Source organism: Pteronotus mesoamericanus, unplaced genomic scaffold (genome assembly GCF_021234165.1).
Source record: "Pteronotus mesoamericanus isolate MK-2021 breed Mesoamerican mustached bat unplaced genomic scaffold, CSHL_Meso_final contig_177, whole genome shotgun sequence".
Classification (NCBI taxonomy): Eukaryota; Metazoa; Chordata; class Mammalia; order Chiroptera; family Mormoopidae; genus Pteronotus; species Pteronotus mesoamericanus.
The window spans coordinates 6,673,302-6,697,367 of record NW_026555073.1 but is presented as its reverse complement, the minus strand read 5'-3'; the positions used below and the strand labels follow the sequence as shown (position 1 = coordinate 6,697,367).

Sequence of the window (24,066 nt, the reverse complement as noted above, 5' to 3'; positions counted from 1 at the left end):
TCAGATATATGACACCCTCTTGCTGGGTCTGTAGCTCTGTGGGAGAAGGGGCCTCTTCCAGCATTTCTGTCTATGAGAGGCTGCCCCCCAAGCAGTCACCCTAGTGCCAGACACTTCAGTTCCTCCCTGTATGACCCTGATACCTTTCAAACTGCTGCACCATGCTGGAGCTCAGAGGGAGTGAGTCAAAGTTAATTCTGTGCCTGGGACTCCAGAAGTATCTGTCTTCAACAGCATCAGTCCCTGCTGGTTGTTACAGCCAGAAGTTATCAGGACTTAACTTCCTGGCACTGTAACCCTGGACTGTAGGGCCTAGTATGAGGCTGGGATCCTTCACTCCTGAGATATTCTTCCTGATTTTTATCCACCCCTCCTACCAGCCTTGATGTGGTTTCTTCTTTAATTCTGTACTTTTAGGTCTTCCACTTAGCTCGATTTCTGATAGTCACATCTCCAACCTTAAGCAAACTGCAACTTCAGTTTTCTCACTTATAAAGTAAGAGAACTGTACTAGGTAACTGTTATGGACATCTTCCAGCTATTAAATTTGCTTCTCAAAGAGATCATCAATCCAATCTGATTTTAAGAGTACATCAGGTGCATGTCCACTCCTGGAAATAATATCCAAAAATTAGTAGTTCCCTTTTTCTCTGCAATGCATTGATCCCAACATTCCTACATTTTAATTCATCCCATCATTGGAATAAAGGAAATGTCTAGCTCATTTAAGGAGACCCAACCCCAAACTCTATTTCTGAAATGCTACTGCCTTCCTCTTTTTGTCTAAGTATGTCACAAGACTGTTATATAACCTATCAGGTCATAGGCATAGAATTTTAGAGCTAAAAAGCAGTTTAAAATGAGGGACTAGACTAGATAAAAAGGAAATATGAGGCCTATGGTCACACCATTATTAGAAGACCCAGAACTAAGAGTTACAAAAGCATGGTCTTAGTCCAGTGTTTTTTCAATATTTCATTCTATTAATAACACTATGTCCCATGACTCAAAAATACCTTTACTTATTTTTTTATCCTCACCCGAGGACATGCTTATTGATTTTAGAGAAAGGGAAAAAGCAGGTAAAGAGAGGGGGGGAGAAACATAGATGTGAGAGAGAAACATTGATCAGTTGCTTCTTGTAAGTGTCCCAACCAAGACCAACCCCAAAACCCAGGCATGTGCCCTGACCTGGAATGAAACCCATGACCTTTTGGTTGATGGGACAACACTCCAGCCAAGCCACACTGGCCAGGTCTTGACTTATTTTATATTACTCAAAGTTTCCAAGTGTTTTCATTCCATCTCCAACTATTTAAGTGCAAGCAGAAATCAAGCAAATAATCATCCTTGAATGAGAAACACATCATATAATATATCTACTTTGTCCATCATTACCCTCTACATCTTTGCTCACTTACCATACTGTCAAAAGCAGAACACTCAACAATCCTCACAGAGATCTGCCCTAAGAATAAGGGCAAACTTCTGCCCCCTGACATGCTTCTTAATTTTTACAGAAGTGCATGTAACAAATAACCAAAATTTATTATCTATCATTACACAAATAATTGTTGGTTTTAGCAATAACTTTAAAAAAGCAAACTGATGAATAAAAGGAAAAGTTTTGAACTCCTCAGTCTTAAAACTGGATCACAACTAGGCCACACTACTCAAAACTAAGGTAACCTGAATCACACTCATGTTTCCTTAGGAGGATATCATTAAACATGAATAGTATTCACATACAGGAAAAATTCTGTTTTAAGGCAATTTTCTTGAAAAACAGAAATATAGTAAATAAGAAAGGAATTAAAATAAATGTAGCTATAGAAGATATGGCCTTAGCCATTTCTTAAAAGGCGAAATACTATTCATACCATTTAATAACACTTAAAGCCATGAAAATCTCACTTCTGAAAGCCTTACCACATAAAAACTTTCAGAGCCAGGTTTTAGAGAAAAGAATAACAAATTTAAATATAATTCCAGCTATGAAACAAAACTTAGAAAAATCTGTTCAAATTATTAAAGATAAAGAGTACAAACAGTATAATCTTAGACATGTCTATGAACATGTTAAAAGAACATTTATGATCCTTTTACTTCTCGTAAAAAACTATTTGTGGCCCTGGCTGGCGTGGCTCAGTGGACTGAGAGCCAGCCTGCGAACCCAAGGGCTGCAGGGTCGATTCCCAGTGTGGAGCACTGTTAGGGGCCGCTCTGAGTGATGTCGGGGCTGCAGTCCACACACAAGCTGGGCCTGGGAGAGACTACCGAAGTCTTGGCCGAAGTCTAGGCCGGAAGACTGGTAATGAGGTTGATAAGGCAGGACGCGATAATATCTCCAAGGGCCCCCAGGGGAAATAAGGCCTAGAAGTAAATTAGACTCCTTGAAGCGTGCTTTTTTCTCCCTCAAGCTCTGTTAATCTTACACCAGATAACCAGCTCCTGCTGAGAAGAAAATTTACATATTTCCTGGACCCTGACCCAAATCCCATTTGGCGCTCTTATGTTTACTCATCTCCGACCCATGCAAATCAGTGTGTTCCTGCCATTGGTCTTCTTCAAACATTACCTACTCTCTGTAAACTTAAGATATGATGTAATTAGATTACCTATACATTCCGGCTACCTATCCCTCACTGGTAACCCTCTCAATAAAACCACTGAGCATGGGAGCTCAGGGCATTCCTCACTAGAGGGAACTGCCATCCCCTTTCCTTGACAGGCAAATAAATGGTGCCTGGAACGATTCTTCCATCCGCAGTGAATCTGGGGACTTCCGTGGTACGAAGTCCCCCATAGGGCACATGCCTGAGTTGCAGGCCAGGTCCCCAGCAGGGGGCGTGTGAGATGTAACCACACAAGGATGTTTCTCTCCCTCTTTCTCCCTCCCTTCCCCTCTCTAAAAATAAATAAAATCTTTTTTTTAAAAAACCTACTTCTGTTTTCCATTGAATGCCATTCTCCATCTCCGCCCATTATAATCTTTCTTTTATGTTGAAACATTCAAGCCAGTCAAGTTACAATGACGTTTCAAGAGCATAATAATTTAAATAAAAAGGAAAATAAACCACGGAAAAACTCTTCAGTAAATAGGATGAAAAAATAACGTCTGTATTTTATTAAAATATCAAACACATCTGAAAATCCTGTCTTTATATTAGTATGAACAAAAAAGAAAAACAATTCTCATAAAATATGCAATTAGTGAAATGTGTAAAATTACCTTAAACCTCTTTATAGCAAGTACCGGTTTTACACACAAAACTGAAATAGCAACAATCCCCAATGAAGGTACAATGTAGTGGGCATGCTCATAGACTAAGATAACACAGTAAATAATTGTAAACACTTTAGAAAGTAACTGATAAATGATCAAACAACCATAAACCTTCAAAACCTTTGATTCATTAATCCTCTTAGAAACATGAACTTTAAAAAATATCTTTTAAAAAACATTATAAGCACGAAGTTGTTGTCACATTATAAAAACTAAATTAAAACTTTAATGGTTAAGATAATAGTTGGGTAAATAATAGTAAAACTAAGTGAAGCAAAATAACTACAAAAGAAGCAAAGCAGAACAGAAGTTAGCAGGAACTGGGGAAAGGAAGAAATGGGGAATTACTGTTAAATGGATATAGTTTAAGGGGATAAGTGGATATAGTTAATGGGATAAATGGTAATGGATAAAATACAACTAAAAACAAACTTCAGTAAAAAAGAATAAAGTATATGATCATCTAACCACTATGCTGTACACCTGAAATACAGAGAAAACTGAATATAAATTTTAATTGAAAAAAATGTTTAAAATTTAAATTTTATGCAATGTTTATTTTACCACAAACAAAACAATTAAAAAATAACTGAAAAGGACATTCAGGACACTAAGTGAAGAAAATTCCCCAATCTAATCCAAACTCTTTATCCCTATGTGAACATTACATACACACATGCCCAAGGAATTAAAGGAACAATGGGGGAAGGGGAGCTGCCACACCGCTGTGAAGGCAGCTCTCCAACGGAGCAACTTCGCCCCCAGGGTACGTGTGACTAAGTCAGGAGACAATTTTGGTCGTCAGAACAGTGGATGGGTTTTCCACTGGTATCTAGTGGGTCAAGGGTGAAGGATACTGCTAAACATTCTACAATGCACACAAGAGTCCGCCCATGACAAAGAATTATCTGATCCAAAATGTCAACAGTGACTCTGCTGAGAAATTCTGCCCTAAAGTAGTAATGTTTGGAGAGTTTTTTCTTATTTAAATGTATCTATATTATGTTTAATGACTGCATGGTAAATAAAAATGCATTAAAGGGTCAGAGTTTGGGGCTGGTTTTTTTTCCCTAACAAACCCTCAAACACAATCCATAATTTTTACTGCAAAGAGAATGGGGGGGAACCAAAGGGGGGAAAAAGGGGGAAAGCAGAGAACTGTCACACAAGTACTGTTTTCCTGCAAACTGCTCCTTAATGAAGTATAACAAACAATCTAGGATTGGCAGGCTTTAACACAATTCCCATAGGCCTATTCATATCGTGTTTATTATTTTCTATTATATTTTATTACTTCTCACTCTCATGTTTCATTATAGGAATTTTTAAATTTGAGACCAATTACTGTTTTATATCATCATTTCTACATGATAATGTAACTTCAAAAAAAAGTTCAAACACATCTTTGTAAATGCCAATAAGTGTTGAAATGAAATTAGATAATCACCAATTTTTTTTAAATCATAGTATAAATGAATGCTAATACCAGTAAGTGAAAGTCTGAGAAACAAGATCATTTGCACAATCTCAAAGGATAGCCCCACAAAATATTTACTGGTTAAAAATGGGGAAAATTAACTTCACATAGAAAAATCTGATGGATACCACTTAAAACCAAGTGATCAAAATTATCACCAGTAATTAGACCAACTGACATTATGTGCCTCCTGTTAAGATGCACTCAAAAGAATATTGCTGCAAAAAACCCATAATCTTAATCTAATCATAGGAAGCTTCATACACACTGAAATTAAAGTACATTCAAAATAACTGGCCTGCACTCCTCAAAGATGTCAAGGTCAGGAAAGACAATGAGAAGCAGAACTTCCAAATCAAAGGACATTATTAGGCAATTGGAAAATCTGAATATGGATTTTGGATAAGAATACTGCATATATGAATTTTTCCTTTGATAACTGCCCTGCAATTGTGTGAAAAAATTCCCTTGTATTTTGGAAATACTGACGCTTTTAGGGGAAAGGGTACATGGCATGATGTCTACAACTTAAAACAGTTCAGGAACAAAAATGAATATAACCAGAGAAAATGCAAATGATAAAGTACTGGGGACAAAATATTAACAATGATAACTCTAAAGGGTGAGTACTTCTTTTACTAGTCATGTAACTCTTCTATAAGTTTGAAATAATATCAAAATTAAAATTACAAAAAAATCTGCAGCATTTTAACTATTATTCAAGTATCTTCCTTTCCTTAGGACACAGAACTATTGAGTCCAGTTTCGCTTAATCTGACTACATGTCCAATCCAAGAAAGCAAATAACACACCGAGCCCTGGGTGGTGTGCCTCAGTGGATTAAGCGCCAGTCTGTGAACCAAAAAGTCGCTAGTTTGATTCCCAGTCAGAGCACATGCCTGGGTTGTAGACCAGGTCCCAGGTTGGGGGCATGCAAGAACCAACTGATCGGTATGTCTCTTGCACATCAGATGTTTCTGTCTCTTTCTTCATCCCATCCCCTCTCTTTAAAAATAAATAAATAAAATCTTTAAATAAATGTGTGTGTGTGTGTGTGTGTGTGTAATATCACTGATAATTTGCTTGGAAAAAACATAAAAACTTTGTACATTTGTCCACTTCACTCCTCCTTTAAATACCAAAAATTGTCATTAGCGTTCATAATACAAGAGAATTTTTGCTCTGGCTGGTGTGGCTCAGTGTATTGAATGTCAGCCCTGTGAACCAAAAGGTCACTAGTTCGATTCCCAGTCAGAGCACATGCTGGGTTGCGGGCTGGGTCCCCAGCTGGGGGTGTGTGAGAGGCAACCAATTATATGTATCTCTCATACGTTGATGTTTCTCTTTCTCTCCCTCTCCCTCTCTCTAAAAGTAAATAAATCTTTTAAAAAAGAATTTTGACAAATATAAGATGAAAAAAGTCTGCAGAGTAATGTGATTTAAGAGCAATCTCTGACATCTAATTTTCGTTTTCTATAAATCTCCATCCCCTTTCCTTATTTTCCTGGTTTATAGGCTATAGTTATCTTCTTGAATTCAACTATTAATCATATATTTTTATCATTTCACTATATCATTATTGTTCTTTAGAAAAAGCTGATCATATCACTCTGAAGACATTTAAAGTATTTGTTGGTTTTCTATAATGAAAAGGCAAAAAACAAAACATCTTGGCATAGCATTAAAAAGCCTTTTCAAATCTGACTCCAACTACCTCCCCTTTCTTCAACTCTACCTCCCATATCCTCTCCAATCACTCTTAATGTCTTGGTGTTCTCAAGACACAGAAGGGCCCTTTTTAACCAAGTCTCTAGACTTGCCCTTTGCACTACCTAGAACCTTCCCCTCCTAATCAACTCCGCCAACTTGCCTTAAGACCCAACTCAAAACCACCTTACCCGTTTTTTGGAGAATATGTGCCACCAACTCTACAAGGCAATTTTTTGCTGTTCTTCCATATTTCTTGGTTCATATCTCTGTAACTGTACTTAACCCCATTACAGTGTACTTCAGCCAGTTACGCCTCCACTTAGCTCAGTATTAATTATACGTGAATCCCTATCATCTAGGTTAGCGGTTCTCACGTACGAGAATTGTGCCACCCCTACTCCCCCACCACCCACAGGGACAATTGACAATGTATTTAAACATTTTTGGCTGTCACAAACAAGAGAAAAGCGTTACTGGTTCCTATCTACTGGATAGAAGCCAGAGGTACAACGCATACACAGAGAGCCTCCTACAACAAAGGGTTATTTGGAACAAAATGTCTGTATAATGCAAAGTTAAGAAATGTTGATCTAAAACAATGCTTAGCTCACATTAGGCCTTAAAGGTTTATCAAAAGAGAAGAAAATATTTATCAAAGAATTTAGATACATAAAAAGGGATATATAATACAGAACAGTACTGGCTCAAGAACAGCCAAGACAGTACAAAGAACAATGTGGGCATTCATGCCCTAGCAGATACCAAGACTTCATAATAAGCTATAGTTATTACGAAAATGCAGCACTGGCAGAGGGATTAAAACAAACACACCAGGAATGACGTCATGTACAATAGTGGAGCAGGCACTCCAAAATCGTGTCCCTCCATTAAGGCGACAATCATGCTGATAAAAATGGTCAGATTCAACTTTTTCAAACTACAGAATCTAATCAAAACTTTTAAGCAACAGGGGAACGCTTGAGAGAACAAGCTGCTGAAATTCATTTTGACAGCACTCTGATGTTTGTTTGTTTTTTTACTCCTCACCCAAAAATATACTTCTTGATTTTAGAGGGGTGGGGAGAGAGAGGAAGGGGGGAAAAGACAGAGGAAGGTGGAAGAGAGGTGGAAACATTAATGAAAGAGAGACAGACACACACACCCCCACCCACCCCCACCCACCAGTAAGTTGCCTCCAGTACATGCCCCAACAGGGGATCAAGTGCTCAACCTTTTGTGCACAGGACAATGCTCCAACCACCAAAGCCACAGGGCCAGGACAACCCTGATGTTTTAACTTATACACCTACCATGCCCCACTCCCCAGGGTAGGTGGCAGCCATGAAGACAGGGCCCACATTCCTAATGCAACTTGCAGGTGCCAAAGGAAGCAATATGGACCTTAGTCTTAAAGAACTGTGGTTGTGCATTTTGACCTGCTCAGTCATTATCTGTTGAATTGTGTCAGGGGTCTGCCTTTCTTTTACCTACTTCAGAACTTTAAGATGAGTGGGGTTTATCCAAAATATTTAAAGGCAAATATACTATCCACAGCCACCTGGGACAAGGAATAACAAATGTATCAGGCACCAGACAGAGATAAAAGCATAGGAAGAAGGTGGAGAAAGAAATACATGAGGAAATAAAAGCTCTAAAAAGCTCCTGCATAAACCAGGGAATTTGGAAGGCCCCCCATATACCCAGAGCTGGACACATGCTCAAGAGAGACATTAGAAAGCCATAAGCTTTCACCTCTTGCTGACTTTTAGCCTCCATGCAAAGGAAGGGGGGGCTCGGGAAGAGTTATAAATGAACTGCCTAAGCACTGATATGTATCCCATAACTGATCCAATCTGCAAAAATCCAGAGTTGTCTTATGTTTGCTTCTAGGCATTTAAGGAAAGTTCTGTCGAACCACTAAATGACAAATAGGCTACCAGAACAAACACTTCAGTTTCTGTACACAACAAAGAATACAGTCTTTATGAAAATAGGGCAGGAAGTTCATTAAGCAAAAACTACAACCCAAAACAAGCAGCAGACAACAAACCCTGGGGAGGAGAAAGAAATTTTTCCAGGGTTACTACATTAAATACAGACGTGCCTTACTTAACAATGAGAATATGCTCTGAGAAATGCATCCTTAGGCAATTTTGTCATTGGGGTATACCTAGATGGTAGAATCCACTGTACACCTAGGCTATATGAGATAGCCTATTGCGCCTAGGCTACAAACATGTATAGCATGTTTCTGTGCTGAATACTATAAGTAATGGTAACACAATGGTAAGTATTTATGTAGCTAAACATAGAAAAGGTACGGGTAAAATACAGTATGAGAGATAAAAAAGGCACACCTGCGTAGGGCACTTACCACGACTGGAGCCTGCAGGACGGGAAGAAGCTCTGGCTGAGTCAGTGAGCGAGTGGTGAGTGCATGTGAAGGCCTTGGGCATACTGGGCACTACTGCAGGCTTTGTAAACACTGTCCACTGTGGCCTCACTGAAGTTACTTTAAAGCAACTTTTTTCAACAAGTTAACCTTAGCTTACTGTATTTTTTTTACTTTATGAACTTTTCAAATTTTAACTTTGACTCGTAGTAACTCTTATCTTAAAACACAAACACACTGCACAGCTGTACAAAACTATTTTTTTCTTCATAACCTTTTCGGTAAGTTTTTTTTTTAAACATTTTTTTAAAACTAAGATACAATCACACACATTAGCCTAGGCCTGCAAAAGATCAGTATCATGAGTATAACCACATCTTGACCCACTGGAAGGTCTTTAAAGAGAATAACAACATGCTCTGAGCTATCATCTCCTGTATCTCCTGTGATAACAATGCCTTCTTCTAGATTATCTCCTCCTGGACCTGCCTGAGGCTCTTCCTGTGGTGGTGGGTAGTCACACCCCAGCAATAAAACTTTTTAGTAAAAGGCTTATCTTTGCCCTGACCAGAGTGGCTCAAAGCCACAGGTCACTGGTTCAATTTCCGCTCAGGGCACATTCCTGAGTTGCAGGTTTATTCCCCAGTCTGGGCGTGAACAATTCCTTGTCACTACTCCCTCTCAAATTCTTCCAAAAATAATTAAAGAAGAGAGAACATTTCCTAACTCATTCTAGGAAGCCAGCATTACCCTGATACCACAGTCAGACAAAGACGCATCACAAAAAAAGAAAACTAAAGACCAACATTCCTTATGAGTTACTGATGCAAAAATCCTAAACAAAATAGCAGCAAACAGAATTCAAGGACACATTTAAAGAATTACAACATCATGACCAAGTGGGATTTACCCTAGGAATGCAGAGTGACACAAAAATAAATCAATGTCATATAACACATAAATAGAACAAAGGGGAAAACTTACATAGTCAGCTAAATTGGCACAGAAAAAGCACGACAAAATTCAACACCCTTTCACAATAGAAGTAATTTCAAAAAAAGAAAAATAATTTAAAACTGGGCAAAGAACTTCAATAGACATTTGCAACCCAAAGACATACAAATGGCCAACAAGTACATGAAAGCATGCTCTAAATCAAGTCATTAGGGAAAGGCAAGTTAAAACCACGATGAGATAACACTTTACACCCATTTGGATGACCATTATGAAAAAAAAAAGAGTCCATAAAAAACAAGGTCAGCAAGAATGTGCAGAAATTGGAACTCTCATACATTGCAGGTGGGGATGTTTAAAATAGGGCAGCTACTGCTCTTGCTGGGTGGCTCAGTTGCTTGGAGTGTCATCCTGTACACCTGAAGGTTGCGGGTTTGATTCCCTGTCAGGGCACATACCTAAGTTGCAGGTTCAATCCCTGGTGAGGGTGCATATGGGAGGCAACCCATCAATGTGTCTTTTTCACAGCCCTGTTTCTCTCTCTCTCTCTCTCTCTCTCCCCCCCTCCCTCCCTCTCCCTCTTCCTTTCTCCTGCTCTCTCCCCCCTCTCTAAAATCAATAAAATATATCCTCAGGTGAGGATTTAAAAAAAAAATAGGCAGCTGCTGTGAAAAACAGTTTGGTGGTGCCCTGGCCAGTATGGCTCAGTGGCTGGAGCATCATCCCATAACCAAAGGGTCGCTGGTTCAATTCTTGGTCAGGGCATATACCTGGGTTGCGGGTACTTTCCCTGGTCTGGGCACATATGATTCCCCAGTCCAGGTGTGCACAGGAGGCAACTGAATCTGCTTCTCTCTCCCACTGATGTTTCTCTCTCTCTAAAAACAATGGACAAAACGTCCTCAGGTGGGGACTTAAAAAAAATAGTTTGGTGGTTCCTCAAGATAGTAAAGATAGATTCCTACTTCTAGGTATACAGTCATTTCCCTGTATCTGAGGGGGATGTAGTCCAAGACCACCAGTGGATGCTTGAAACCTAGGCTAGTACTGAAACTTATATATAGTATGTTTTATCCTAAACATAGTATTATGAAGTTTATAAATTATGCACAGTAAAAGATTAACAACAAGAAGACAGAACAATTATAATATAGTGTAGGGCCCCCAGTTGGGGGCATGTGAGAGGCAACCGATTGATATATAACAATATACTCTAATACAAGTTTTATGAATGTGACATTATTAATTAAAATATAGTTACTTGAACACAAGCACTGGTGGTCAGTATGATAACCCAGATAGCTACTAACTTGAGTAACAGGCTGGGCACAGGGATGGCTCACACAGGGTCAGGACAGCGAGATTTCATCATGCTACTTAGAACAGAATGGCACTCTATTTAAAGCTTATGAATTGTTTATTTCTAGAATTTTTCATTTAATACTTTTGGACCATGGTTGATCACGAGTAACTAAAACCACAGAAAGCAAAACCACATGTATGGAGAAACTACTGCACAGCTAAAAGAACAGAAAGCAGGAACCTGAACAGACATTTATGCACCAATGTTTACAGCACCATGATTCACAATAGCCAAAAAATTTTAAAAACTATATAGGAAAATGAGGTTCCATTTCTCTGCAGAAAAAAAAAACCCTACAATTTTATGTAGTTTAGATTTTAGAGGCAGAAAATGGCACCTGTTTCCATAATTCATCCTTCAAGTCACGGAGGGAACCCTAGCTCCCATGCAGAACAATCAGATAAACGTTTAGAATTCAGATGTCAGAGACAAATCATGGAAATCAGCAGTAAGTGGCTCGCAGTAATTCTATATTTGGAATGTGGAGGGAAGAAGCAAGATGTACCCAAAAGTCATTTTCACCTGCTTTGAAATACCATCTTTTACCCAAATTTACTCTACGCCTGATAAAAGTACTAAACTGGTATGTTATTATACCATGTATGTCTGTAGCACTCAACTGGTAGTTAGAATGTGCTACTTCTTTCATGGGGAAAGGGAGTTGGGGGTATATACCTGTATTCTTTTAAATATATTCCTGTCTAAAAGACTTGACTGGAGGGCTAGTTCACCTTCTCACTATTTCCAATAAGCAGCATAATTGAGTATAGACTCATATACCTGCCACTGCCACACTTAAAATTTTCAAAAGCTTCCCATGTTTATAAACAAGGAGAAGGCACAAACTCATAAGCGTAGCATTCAAAGCTCAGCAAGATAATTTACACATGACCTTCCAATACTACTTTATGACAACTCAGTTCAAAGCAAGTTTTCTTCCCCTCCCTCTTCTTCCACTAAGTTTTCTTTTACTTCTCTTATACATAGGTAACGCATTGTTTCTAGTTCTTTATTGAAAACTCAAAGTACTCTCTACTGGAGTGTAAGCTCCTCAAAAGAGGAAAGTGGTCTGTTTTTCCATGTGGGAAATAGCAAATTGCCCTGTACAGTTAAAAATAAATGTTTATTAAAATGAAGATAATGCCTGCACAGGAATTCCTAAAAAGAATGGTGACTTATTACAAATTTTTTAAAAAACCCGAAGTCATTTAGGACCTCTAAATATTTTCCCTTTTGTCTCTAAAGCAATATGTTCAGTAAGCTGTGTTGGGTGCACTATAGTCAGCTTTTGAAAGAAATGTATTATTCCATATACTTAAGTAACAGGTCCAATCACTTTAGTATGAAACATTCACTCTTAGTTCTTTTGGTAGATACTCAGAATATACAAGATTCATAAATAGAATGTTTTGATTTTGAATTGTGGGGGTAGCTGAGGAAAGTAGAATGGGGAAAGGGAAGAAAAATTATATGTGGGAAAGTTCTTCCCAACTCTATAAAAATTAAACAAGCCAGGTCCCTGGTTCGGGGTGTGTGAGAGGCAACCAATGTTTGTCTTTCTCCCCCTCTTCCCCTCTCTAAAAATAGATAAAATCTTTTTTAAAAAAAGAAATCAAGATAGTCAGAAATATCCCTCTAACATAGTTACACAACCTAAAAGTAAATAAATAAATTTTAAAAAAATTAACCAAGCCTAGTTTCAAATCTTTAAATTAGAGAGAATGAGCTAATTAATAATCTTGCATTAAAAGCAAAAACATTTTAAAATATAATGAAAGCAAAGATACCATGTACGTCCTGATAAAATGCACTGAGAAAGACACAACACTTCCTAGTATTCCTAGAAAAATACATAAATCACAAGGAAACGTCATACAAACCCAAATTAACTGGCCTATGTTCTTCGAAAACTGGAAGGAAATAAAATAGCAATGTGAACTGTTCCAGCTTAAAGAAGATTAAAGAGACATGACAATGAAATGTAACGCATGTTCCAGAATTGAATCCTGAGCCAGAAAAACAATTTTTTTCTTTCACTTATAAAGGACATTATGAAGCAATTGATAAAATGTGAAGATCTGTAGATTAGAGATAGTATGGCATTGATGTTAACTTCTAATTTTGCTAACTATACTGAGGTTACATAAGAGAATATTTCTATTTGGGGGAAATACATATTGAAGTATTTGGGAGTAAAGGAGCATCGTATCTGCAAGTTCACTCTCAAATGATTCAGAAAAATAATAATAGAGAAAATAATAAAGTAAATGTGGTAAAATATTACCATTTGCTAAACCTGGGTGAAAGACATGAGAATCTTAATATTATTTTTGCAAATTTTCTTTAAGTCTGAAATAATATTTAACTTTTAATTTTTAAATATAGTAATAAGGAGATGATTATTCTGTATTGCCTTGAAAATAAATCAGATTCATGTTCTGAGGTTAGTTATTTTAAAAACTCAAATAACTGATTCAATAAAATATTACATGAGATCAGTGAGACATTGACTACAAAGTTATTTTGAGTAAATCCCTTTGATCTGTGGATAGACATTTCTAAAGCATCACTTATAAAGACACCAAAACATCTTTTTATGGGGGAGGGGACCGAGTTACTAGCCAAAATGTTTATTAACACAGATTTTTAAAAGTATAGTGTAAGCTTCATGAGGACAGGGCCTTAATTTGTCTTCTTCACATAAGCAATACTTCTAACAGTTCCTGACACATGGTAACAGTACCAGTAATAACTAATATTTGAGTAAGTATTATGTCCCAAACACTTATCTAAGTGCTTTGTGTCCATTAACTCATTTAATTCTCATACAGCCCATGAAATAGTTGGTGAATGGATTAGTACTTTTTTGCAGGATGGCAATTACAGTCAGTTCTGCAATCATGTAACAGGAGTTCCTTAAAAAACCACCAGGCTATACACAATTGTCCAAGGAACACCATAGGACTCAGGAAAAACGGGGTTAGAAGCACAACACTGAAAAAAAAATCACCAGTGACACATTTTTTAAAAAGACAAAAGCCTAATAAAAATGGTAGCATAACCCTGACTGGTGTGGCTCAGTGGGTTGGGTGAAGTCCCACAAACTGAAAGGTACCTGATTGGAGTTCGGGTCAGAGCACATGCCTGGTTTGGGAGCCAGGTACCCAGGCGCGTGCAAGAGGCAACCTATCAATGTTCCTCTCATTCTCCCTTCCTTCTTGTCTCTAAAAAATAAATAAAATCTTTTTAAAAATAAAATAAAAATGCTAGCATGATTTTACACAGTTTACACGTATCAAGTGCTTAGGAAATACACAAATGTAATGATGAATGTGGCACTTTATCTTGAAAAAGACCTTCAGTTTGCTTGTGGAAGCGGGCATCTGAAGAGCTGCAGCTCATGAATTATTGTGAAGTGATGGAAGGGGGGTTATCTGAAATGGGGTGAAAAATTGTAACAGATGTAGATGGGTGTAGCTCATAACATAAAGGGTGAACCGAGGTAGCTGGTAGATGCCTGAGGTGTGTGCATGCATATATGAGAATTTTTAACGCAGCTCAGTTAAGCTTGGTGCAATTTCCTACGGAACGCTTTCTATAACAGGCCAGATAGGTTTTGTGGGCCATTAGTTCTCTTTCGCAACTATTCAACTCTGAGATTATAGTACAAAAGCAGCCACTGACAATGTAAACAAATGGGCCTGGGTCTGTTCCAACAGAACTTTATTTACAAAAATGGGACACTGGCTGGTGGCCATAGTTTGCTGACCCCCTGACCTTGCACTATAGTTTGCTGATCCTCTGACCTTGGAGACAAAATACTACATAAACAAATGAAAACTGTCTTATGCTCAAACTGTTCCCTTGCAGGAACAAATTCACATTTTCAAAAAAAAGCATTATATCGGAATTAAGTTTAAAATGCTATCAAATACACCACAAAGGTGCTAACATAATTCAAATAAATAACAAATCCAGTATGACTTGAAAATAAATTATTTTTTTATTTTCGATTTCCTACATCAAAAGTCAATGGCCTACTTCAGATGACCATAATAAAGAAAACTAAGGATAGGTTTTAAACAAGTGTAGTCATTCAAGATCTGTGCATTAAATTCTACACAATCTTTAAGAAAAGCAGGTAATACTTTTGATGATTCCTAACTGAAATCATCAGGCTCACTCACAAGGGCCAACTTTTACAAAATCATCAAGCCACAAAAGTTAACCCAGAAACTGAACTATAAGATGAGTAAGTTCTGGATATCTAATGTGCATCATGGTGACTATAGTTAACAATATTTCAATATATAATTTAAAACCATAAAAGCCAAAACAAGGTAATTATGTGTTAACTAACTTTATTGTGGTAATTGTTTTTAAATATAAACATATTATATGATCACACTGTACACCTTAAACTTTTCCAATGTTAGATGTCCATTACATCTCAAGGGAAAGCTGGAAAAAACATACTAGGTGCCCAGTGGTTACACAATATTTGTCCAGGAGTTGAGATAAAAATTCTAAGTTAACCTTTTTCAGACTAGGAAACACAAATATATATAACATTCGTTTACTGAAGCTGCTATCCCTCACATAGGGAATCCTCCCCCAGCCCAGTCTTCTTTGTGAAAGCTATCCACTCTCCAAGGGCCAGACTCAAATGCTCTCTCTCTATCAAGCCTTCCCTGGACCTCTTCAGAAATGTGTTCCTACTCTGAACTCCTACAGCAACTTCAGTTTTTACCTAATGCAGCATTTATCACTTCATATACTGCTGCAAAATTATGTGTGTATATGGCTTATTTCCTCTGCTATGTGGGAAATAATACTTTTAACCATACCAATCCCATTGCCTGGACTGCCCTTTTTCAGAGCCAACCCAGAACTGCTAACTCATCTTCCAGACCTAATACAGATACCATCACCTCTGCAAAACTTCTAGACAGTTCCCAAATTAGGCTTTCCTTCATTTCTGGTCCCTAGCACAACCAATGTACCTCCATTTTAGAACTGCTTTGTAACTGCTAATTTCCTTGCTAACTCCCTCGCTAGATGAACAATGCCTTAAGGAGGCATAAATTTTGTGAAGACAGAGACCAAGGAAAATTCTTTCAGCCATCTTTCCCTTTGGTGATGTTTAACTTAACAAACACTCGACTTAAAAGCCACTCAACCTAAAAGTAGGCAAGGTGGCAATATTAAAAAGCAACTACTATCCCAGGGAGGTAAACTACTTTTGTCGCCAGGCTGGAGCTGAGCTGCAGTTAAGTTTAAAAAAAAAACAACAACAACAACAAAAAAAAACCCCTAAATGAATGTTCCACTTCAGGGAAGTGCCTTTTTAAACACAAATACTTAATTCTTCTTACACTGGCTTTCCCCTTTTTTTCCCTTACAAGCCCCTTGAGGTGGGGAAATGTCCTTTGGGAGACCAGAGCTACAGCTTAAATTAAAAGCCCCCCCCCCAAAAAATTACCCAACTTATTAGACAGATGCCTTCAACATAAAAAAGGGGGAGGGAAGACGGGAACGGGGCCGGAGCTGCATACTGAGTGTTATCAGGGACAGCGGTGGGCACCCACAGGAGGCTCTGGGTTTTACCATACCAGACCTGCGGCTGAGCACGTGGAAATCCCGGTGAGAATTAGGACATACAAGTATTGCAGTTTCATTGTGTTTCAAAATCAGTTAAGGCATAAAAACAAGGTTAGGATGGGGACTGAGGGGCTGCGGTGACAGCACCATGGAAGAGGTCCCACTGGGGATGGGAGCATTGCGCTGAGCCAGTTGGTGGAGGGAGGGGTATTGAGTGGAGGATGGCAGGGACTCACAGAAGGCTCTGCCTTTTTAGCCTTTTGCATACCCACAGTGCCTAGCCCCTAGTTAATACTCAGGTATTTAATCAACGAATAAAGCACTCTCCCTGCCCTGGCCGGTGTGGCTCAGTGTGGTTCAGTGGGTTGACCAGTCAAAGGTAACCGAAGGGCTGTGGGTTCACCTCGAGGTCAGGGCACATACCCAGGCTGCAGGTGATCCCCGGTCTGGAGCCCGTAGGATCCCCCTTCGGGCGGGTACAATCCCACGTCCAGGAGCAGAAGGGAGGCAACCCATTCGTGTTTCTCCCTCACAATGATCCTTCTCTTTCTCCCTCCCTTCCTCTCTCTCTAAAAATAAGTATTTTTTTTAAAAAATAGGTCTTTTCAAAAGTCTCGTCTGCAATCATAAAAGGGTACACATATAATACAATGATACAGTAATCTTCCAAATACATGTCCTCAGTCACAATAATTATTAACAAACTTCACAGCAAAAACTTTTTCTTTTCCAATAAGTGTTTGCACAAGTATGCACACATGATATTAGGACAGATTATATTAGCAACAAAACACCTGTATCCTAACCATATAAGTTTTAAGGCAAAAAAAAAAAAAAAAGATGTGCATACAATGAATAAAGAGACTTCTCACCACTACTATGCTTTTCTATCCCCCAAAAGGCAAATAAAATTTGTAAATGATTTATACTCACATAAGCAGGATCATTTTTAAATAACTTTGTATAACATCTAGTACAAATTCATTCTACAAGTGACAAAGCAGAGCCATAGAAAAGATAAGAGATTTGTCCAAGGCCATACAATCAGTTAAGCAAGAGAGCTGTTAACTAGAAAACCCTGATTTGGCTGACTGTTCAGTGTTCATTCCCTCACACCAGCAGTTCTCAAACTTTTAGTGCTAGGACTTTTTTTTATTGTAGTTCAAGTACATTTGTCTCCATTTTCCCCCCACCCCTCTACCCCATGGTACTGACCTCCACCTCCCACCCTCAATCCTATCCCTCTCTGGCTGTGTCTATGGGTCCTTTATACATGTTGCCTGACTCTCAGTTTGTTCTTTATTTCAATGTCTCTGGTTCTATTTTGCTTGCTTATTTGCTTCATTGATTAGGTTCCACTTATAGGTGAGATCATATGGTATTGTCTTTCGCCCCCTGGCTTATTTCACTTAGCATAATGCTCTCCAGTTCCATCCACGCTGTCCCAAAGGGTAGGAGCACCTTCTTTCTTTCTGCTGCGTAGTATTCCACTGTGTAAATGTACCTAGGACTTCTTTAAGCTCTTAAAACACTTAAAAATTAACAACGAGCTCAAAAAGCTTTAGTTTACTGTCTTTTAAGAACTGCTGCTATAGCCATGCTACCTTCTCCAGAACAACTGCAGACTTTATCAGTATCTGTTAAACTTACCCCCATTTTACAGATGGAGGTTAAAGGTCTTGCATGTCAGCCATCAAGGCAATCATAACACAAGTGTTAGGATACAGATATAGAGATATCTTACTTAGACACTCCTTTTACTGCCCTGCTATACTCAACACTACTAGAAGGAAAATCTATATATGTCATTTTCCAATAGCTTAAATCATTTGAACAGCTTCAGCCAATGTCCAAGAGGATATTCAAGGTCTGGGGAAAAAGGCTTCATGTAAACCCAAGAACTACCTGTAACCATGAATTCATTCAGACTCCAAAAGTTAAAATAGCCACATAAATATTAAATATACACACTTTCTTATGGAAAAAATACAGTTCACACACCCATGTCTATATAGAAATTCCTTTAAGTACTACATTTTTCTTATATTGAGAAATACAATATGTAACTTAAAGCTCATGACCAACTACACCAAGGGCTGGCAATAATAAGAACTGGCCTGATCAAAATTAAATTCAGAAATGCCTTTCTTTTTGCCTCACTTATAATAACATAATCAAACAGCTCCTATTTAAATGCTTTCGAAACCCATTATAAAATTTGCATCTATTCCCCTTCCACAGGCCTGCTTAATGCTTTTCACATAGTGGGAATGCAAGTATTTCACAGGTAACATTTTTCAAAAGTCGGGTGAGTATGCAAGTGATTAAGAACTATTAACATAACATTCAGCGAGTTTTTTAAGACATTTTCCCAACATCTCTCAACCTAGGCTTCTGCCTTTTAAAATTTAAGACCAATAACAAATTATCCTTCTGTCAGCTTTTCAAATAATCTGGATTACAATGACATGTCACATCAAATCTCCAAGATCTTTTTAAGAACATAAAGTTCGTCTGTCAGTCAGAAGCTAACCTTCCATAATGGTAAAAATTTGAAAAACCAAGTCAATCATATTTCAAACAAAACAAGTAATAAAACCCTTTAAAAATAACCACAAAACGTTTAAAGACAGCCACTGATTTTTCAATGTATGATTTAGCCAGGTCATCAGTTTATTTTCTTCCCTCTTGCCTTTTGGCTATTTTTTTCACCATAGTATCGTAGCAAACTTTTTATAAACACAAGTAAAAATCAGAAGCAATCAAGCGCTCAACAGAACATCTGACAAAGAAAAAAATCTGGGACTACTGTGTAACATAAAATTAATGATAATGCATAGAATTGCTCATAGTACCTGTGAGTGATTTGGTTTTGTGGGTTCTACTCTCTCAAGCATTACCTGTCCGATCATCCCTCAACTATGATTATGGCTTGAGATGAATGACACTTCAGGCTCACTTCAAGTGAATACACACTTGAAGCTCTTTCATAGTAAATATACAGGGAGCATCTTGCTTTTTACAATTAGTTCTCTACATTTATATACATGGTTCATTACAAGGGGTTTTTCACATAGCTTAAAGACTTCTGGAATTTATGTTTCAGTTATCTCACTATCTCATCTGGATGCAAGAGGCAAAATATTTTAACAGCTACAAATTCAAAGCCACAACAAATGACCACAACAGTAGCTACCATGAACTCCTTCCGTCATAATACTTGGCCTAATTTAAAGTGGTCATAATCACATTATATCTGGCAAGTCAAGGAGGCATTAATTCCTTGTGGATAAGAACATAAGTTTCGGCCCTGGCTGGTATGACTCAGTGGTCTGAGTGCCAGACTGAGAACCAAACGTTTGCCAGTTCGATTCCCACTCAGGGCACATGCCTGGGTTGCTGGTCAGGCCCCCCATGGGGGGCACTCCAGAGGCAACCAGACACATTGATGTTTCTCTCCCTCTCTTCCTCCCTTCCCCTCTCTCTAAAAATAAAAATCTTTTTTAAAAAAGGAACATAAGCTCTGGAGTGAAGACTAGGTTCAATTCCAGCTGCACCAATTACAAGCTGTATAACTCTGGTCAAGTTCTTTGACCTCAAAGGACTTGTGCCTCAGTTTCCTCCTCATCTGTAAAATGGGAGATACTAAGGACCTACCCAATGTGGTTGTTTTGGGAATTAATATTACACAGGGTCAACAGTAAGCACTCAATTTTGTTACAGTTCTTACTCTTACCACCAGGATCTACAAAAATTGAAGACACATAAGGAAAATTTAACCCTGGCATAAAATGAATAATTCTATTCCTAAAGTCTATACACAGTTAATTTGTTCACCCTAAAGAAAAGGAGAAATCCAAATTCAGAAAATCCTATAGTTTTAAATGCAGATTTTGTGAGATGCAGTTAAAATCTAGAGGTCATATTTAACCGTAGGTACACCCTTTATGTAGCTGAACGTGAGCACCTGCTAATAACCAGCCAACAAGTTGTACTGGGTACCTCTATGTGCCTAATACCTCATATATAAAGGTTTACTATACTTGAGTCAATAAACATAAATTCAAAGGCCACAGAAACCAAGGCCACAGTCTTTACACAACTAGGAATCTATAATCTAAGAACTAAAGTGCATTTTTTTTCCTCAAGGGAAGGAAAACATCTATCTACTGATTGTTAATGAAGAAAAATAGGCATAAGTATCACAGGTTCATTCCGGATTTTTACATACTAGCTCAAGAGCCCTATAAAAATATACCATCCTAATAGTTACTCAAAGACACATTCTGGCAACTACGAATGCAATTCTGATTCATGCTCCCTGTTATTTTATTTTGCAAAGGATCTATCTCCGAGTAGAAAAATTACTTCATTAACAAGGGATGAAAAGTCAAATGCCTCCATGAAAAGCAAGCCAGTCACCTGTGTAAAAGTGGTATACATTTCAAATTAACCCGTATTTTCAGACACTATCAAGAGGTAAATCAGAAGCACAAGAAAAAAACCAGCCTCATCCTACTAAACGTGCTTCACTGGTAAGAGACATCATGCTAGGCACAGCTTCCCTTGGAACAAATCTTACTTCCCATCAACCTAGGCTTACCTGCTCCCCTTCCCCCATGAATAAATAAATAAACAAAATAGGATCTAACTACTTCTGATCGACATTTGCTCAGAAAGTGGAGAAACACTCGAGATCTGCTCTACCGTTCGTTAAAGCTGGACTTCACAAAAAAGTAGTATACTGGGGCCACCTGGAAGCAAAATCCCACCTTAGTATCCCCTTGCCTAGAGGTAAACCCAAGGATACCCTTCGCGATCCGGAGGAGCCAAGGGATGCAAATACCTGGCAAGACTCATCCATTCACTCCCAAAAAAGGGCTTGTTCCCAGGAGCCGCAGAAAAAAACGATTCTGCAAGGCTGGGGTACTTCCCGTCTCCAGCAGCCTAAATGCCACTAAGTCTTCCCAGGATCTCACATCATCCCGCCCGCCCGCCCCTCCCCCTCTTCCCACTCCCCCCGCCTCGAGCTGCTTCTTCCCCACGCAGTTTCTAGGCCCAAAGATTAGGAAGAATGACGAGGACAGCAAAAACCGTCTCCGACTTCGGGGGTCTCAATGCCACGTGCATTAAAGAATAGACCGGGGAGTCTAAGTAAGCTTCACCGGTTAGGGGAGGTTTAACGAAGCGCCCGATACCAGGCCGCGCCCCCCCACCGCCACCTCCACCGCCACCTCCACCACCTCCACCCCCACCCGAGGCTGGAACCTACTGCCAAACCCCTAAAGGCTTCTCACCTACGGAGCAAACGACGCCTCTTTTCAACTAAGCAACAGACAGGCTTGAGCCACCAAGGCAAAGCTTTGCCAAACACCCAACTCAGAAGGCGCGTAGGCCAAGAACGCTAAGACCCGTGAGACCGGGTTGTGCTTTACCTCATGGGCTCAGCAGTCATGTTTTCGCTTCAAAGCCTTGTGGGCTTCAGAGACCGCAGGGCGCCGCTCCGCGCTCCCCGGCGTCCGGTTATGACACAAATGCACTGGATTTTTAGTCGTCACTACAGTTAGGGCTGGAACCTCCCTACAGCTCAAAGGCCGCTACCGCTGCCACCGCTGCAGGAGCCGCGGAAACAAAGCGACGCCGCCGCCGCCGCCATTTTGTTGGGCCGAGGCTCAGGCAGGAGAATTGGCGCGTCCTCCCTCTTCCTCTTTCCATCATCCATTGGCTACCTCCTCCGCACCACGAATTCCTATTGGCTACGGAAATTCACATTCTTTGGGGGCCTGTTGCTAAGGCGGTCTAAGTCATTTGATCCTCTCCACCTTTTCCTAGGGGTTCCAATTTAGTCCCATTGACCTGAAAGTGCTAGTGACTATTTTGACTTTATTCGGAAAATGCATTTTGATACATCCTCTTTCCTTCACATATTGACAAAACAATAACAGCAACTTACATTACGTAGAGTTTTCTATATGCCCAGCACTACACTAAATCTTTATCCGGATGACTTCATGTAATCCTTATGTCCTTTGAGGCAGACACACGCTCGTTACCTACATTTTCCAGATGAGGAAACCAAGACACAAAATCCCACAGTAATTAGACTCAGACGAGACACCACACTCTTAATCACTAAACCTGATCCTGAATATTTTCTTTCTAATATTCCACGTTAGCATCAAGTGCATTGCTGTCCTTGGATGTTTTGTGTATAATATTCAGCACACCAGCTTTCCTAGGTGTTTTATATACAATATTCAGCCGTATATATATGTACATGTACATGCATATATATGTGCATATATATGTCATAAGACCAACTTGAGATCTGCATATAATTCTTTCAATACTGAATACGCTGTAAACGGCTGCTTGAAACGCGCATCCGTGCGCACGCGCATACATACAGAAACGGACCATTTCCCCAATTTGATGTGATGTTTAGCTCACAAACCAACCAATCTAGGTCTGTTTCCTCATTACAGAAGTGTGGCTGGATGATTTCTGCTTTCGTATTCTATAATTTAATGGTCCATTGGTAATCTCTACAAGTCACAAATCAGATCTCTAAAATTGAATTGTTTCAAAAAATTTTCCAAGTGTATTCTGCATACATGTTTTAGTGCAATTAGTTTTTCTTGAAATTTGCAAGAACACCTGTTGTATTTAGGCGACAGGGTTGCTGCTTTCTACTGGAATACAAAGTGATGAGCCTTTTTTCAATGAAATACTTTGAAAACTCAATGAATTCAGGCAATTTTTTAATCAAGAGAAGCCTGTACACATTTCAAGTCATCTTTCAAATATTTAGGTACCATTGCCATCTGTAAAAACCAGCCTTCCATATCTGGAATACTGCTCTTCTTCTTTTCTTCCATACATTAAATATCACTTAAATATACAATTTACAGAGTTTTTATTTTCCTCCCTGCTAAATGCAAATAAATTTAGAGGAGATTCACTTCATTACAAGGCTGCACACAACTTCTAAAATAGCTCCTGGGACAAGACTTCTTAACATTAAGCAGCTCTAAATGACAAGTTCCACAAATAGAGAAACAACAAAATTATAATCACAGAAGTTTAAAAATATACAATAACTCACTATATTTGTCTATTAGAAGAAAGAGCATAGCTATGCTATTAAAGGAAAACTAACAAAGTTTTACTGATATAGATATATCACTTTCGATAGATAACTGTCAGTGAGATTCATTTAGCTGTATTTTAGAAAAATTCAATGGTACACATCTCTTTAACATTTTTTTTATTAAATTGTCACA

General features: G+C 38.7%; 1 protein-coding gene across 3 annotated transcripts in view; it reads right to left on the bottom strand.

The window, feature by feature from the left end:
* The window catches only part of ATRX (ATRX chromatin remodeler), a 193,496-nt gene extending 171,036 nt beyond the window's left edge, over positions 1–22,460 (bottom strand). For all 3 annotated transcript variants that reach the window (XM_054566663.1, XM_054566664.1, XM_054566665.1), the window contains exon 1: positions 22,219–22,460. In XM_054566663.1, the coding sequence (XP_054422638.1) occupies positions 22,219–22,238 (20 nt within the window). In that variant the 5' untranslated portion in view covers positions 22,239–22,460. The remainder of the gene's footprint in view (positions 1–22,218) is intronic.
* Between the last annotated feature and the right edge of the window lie 1,606 nt (positions 22,461–24,066).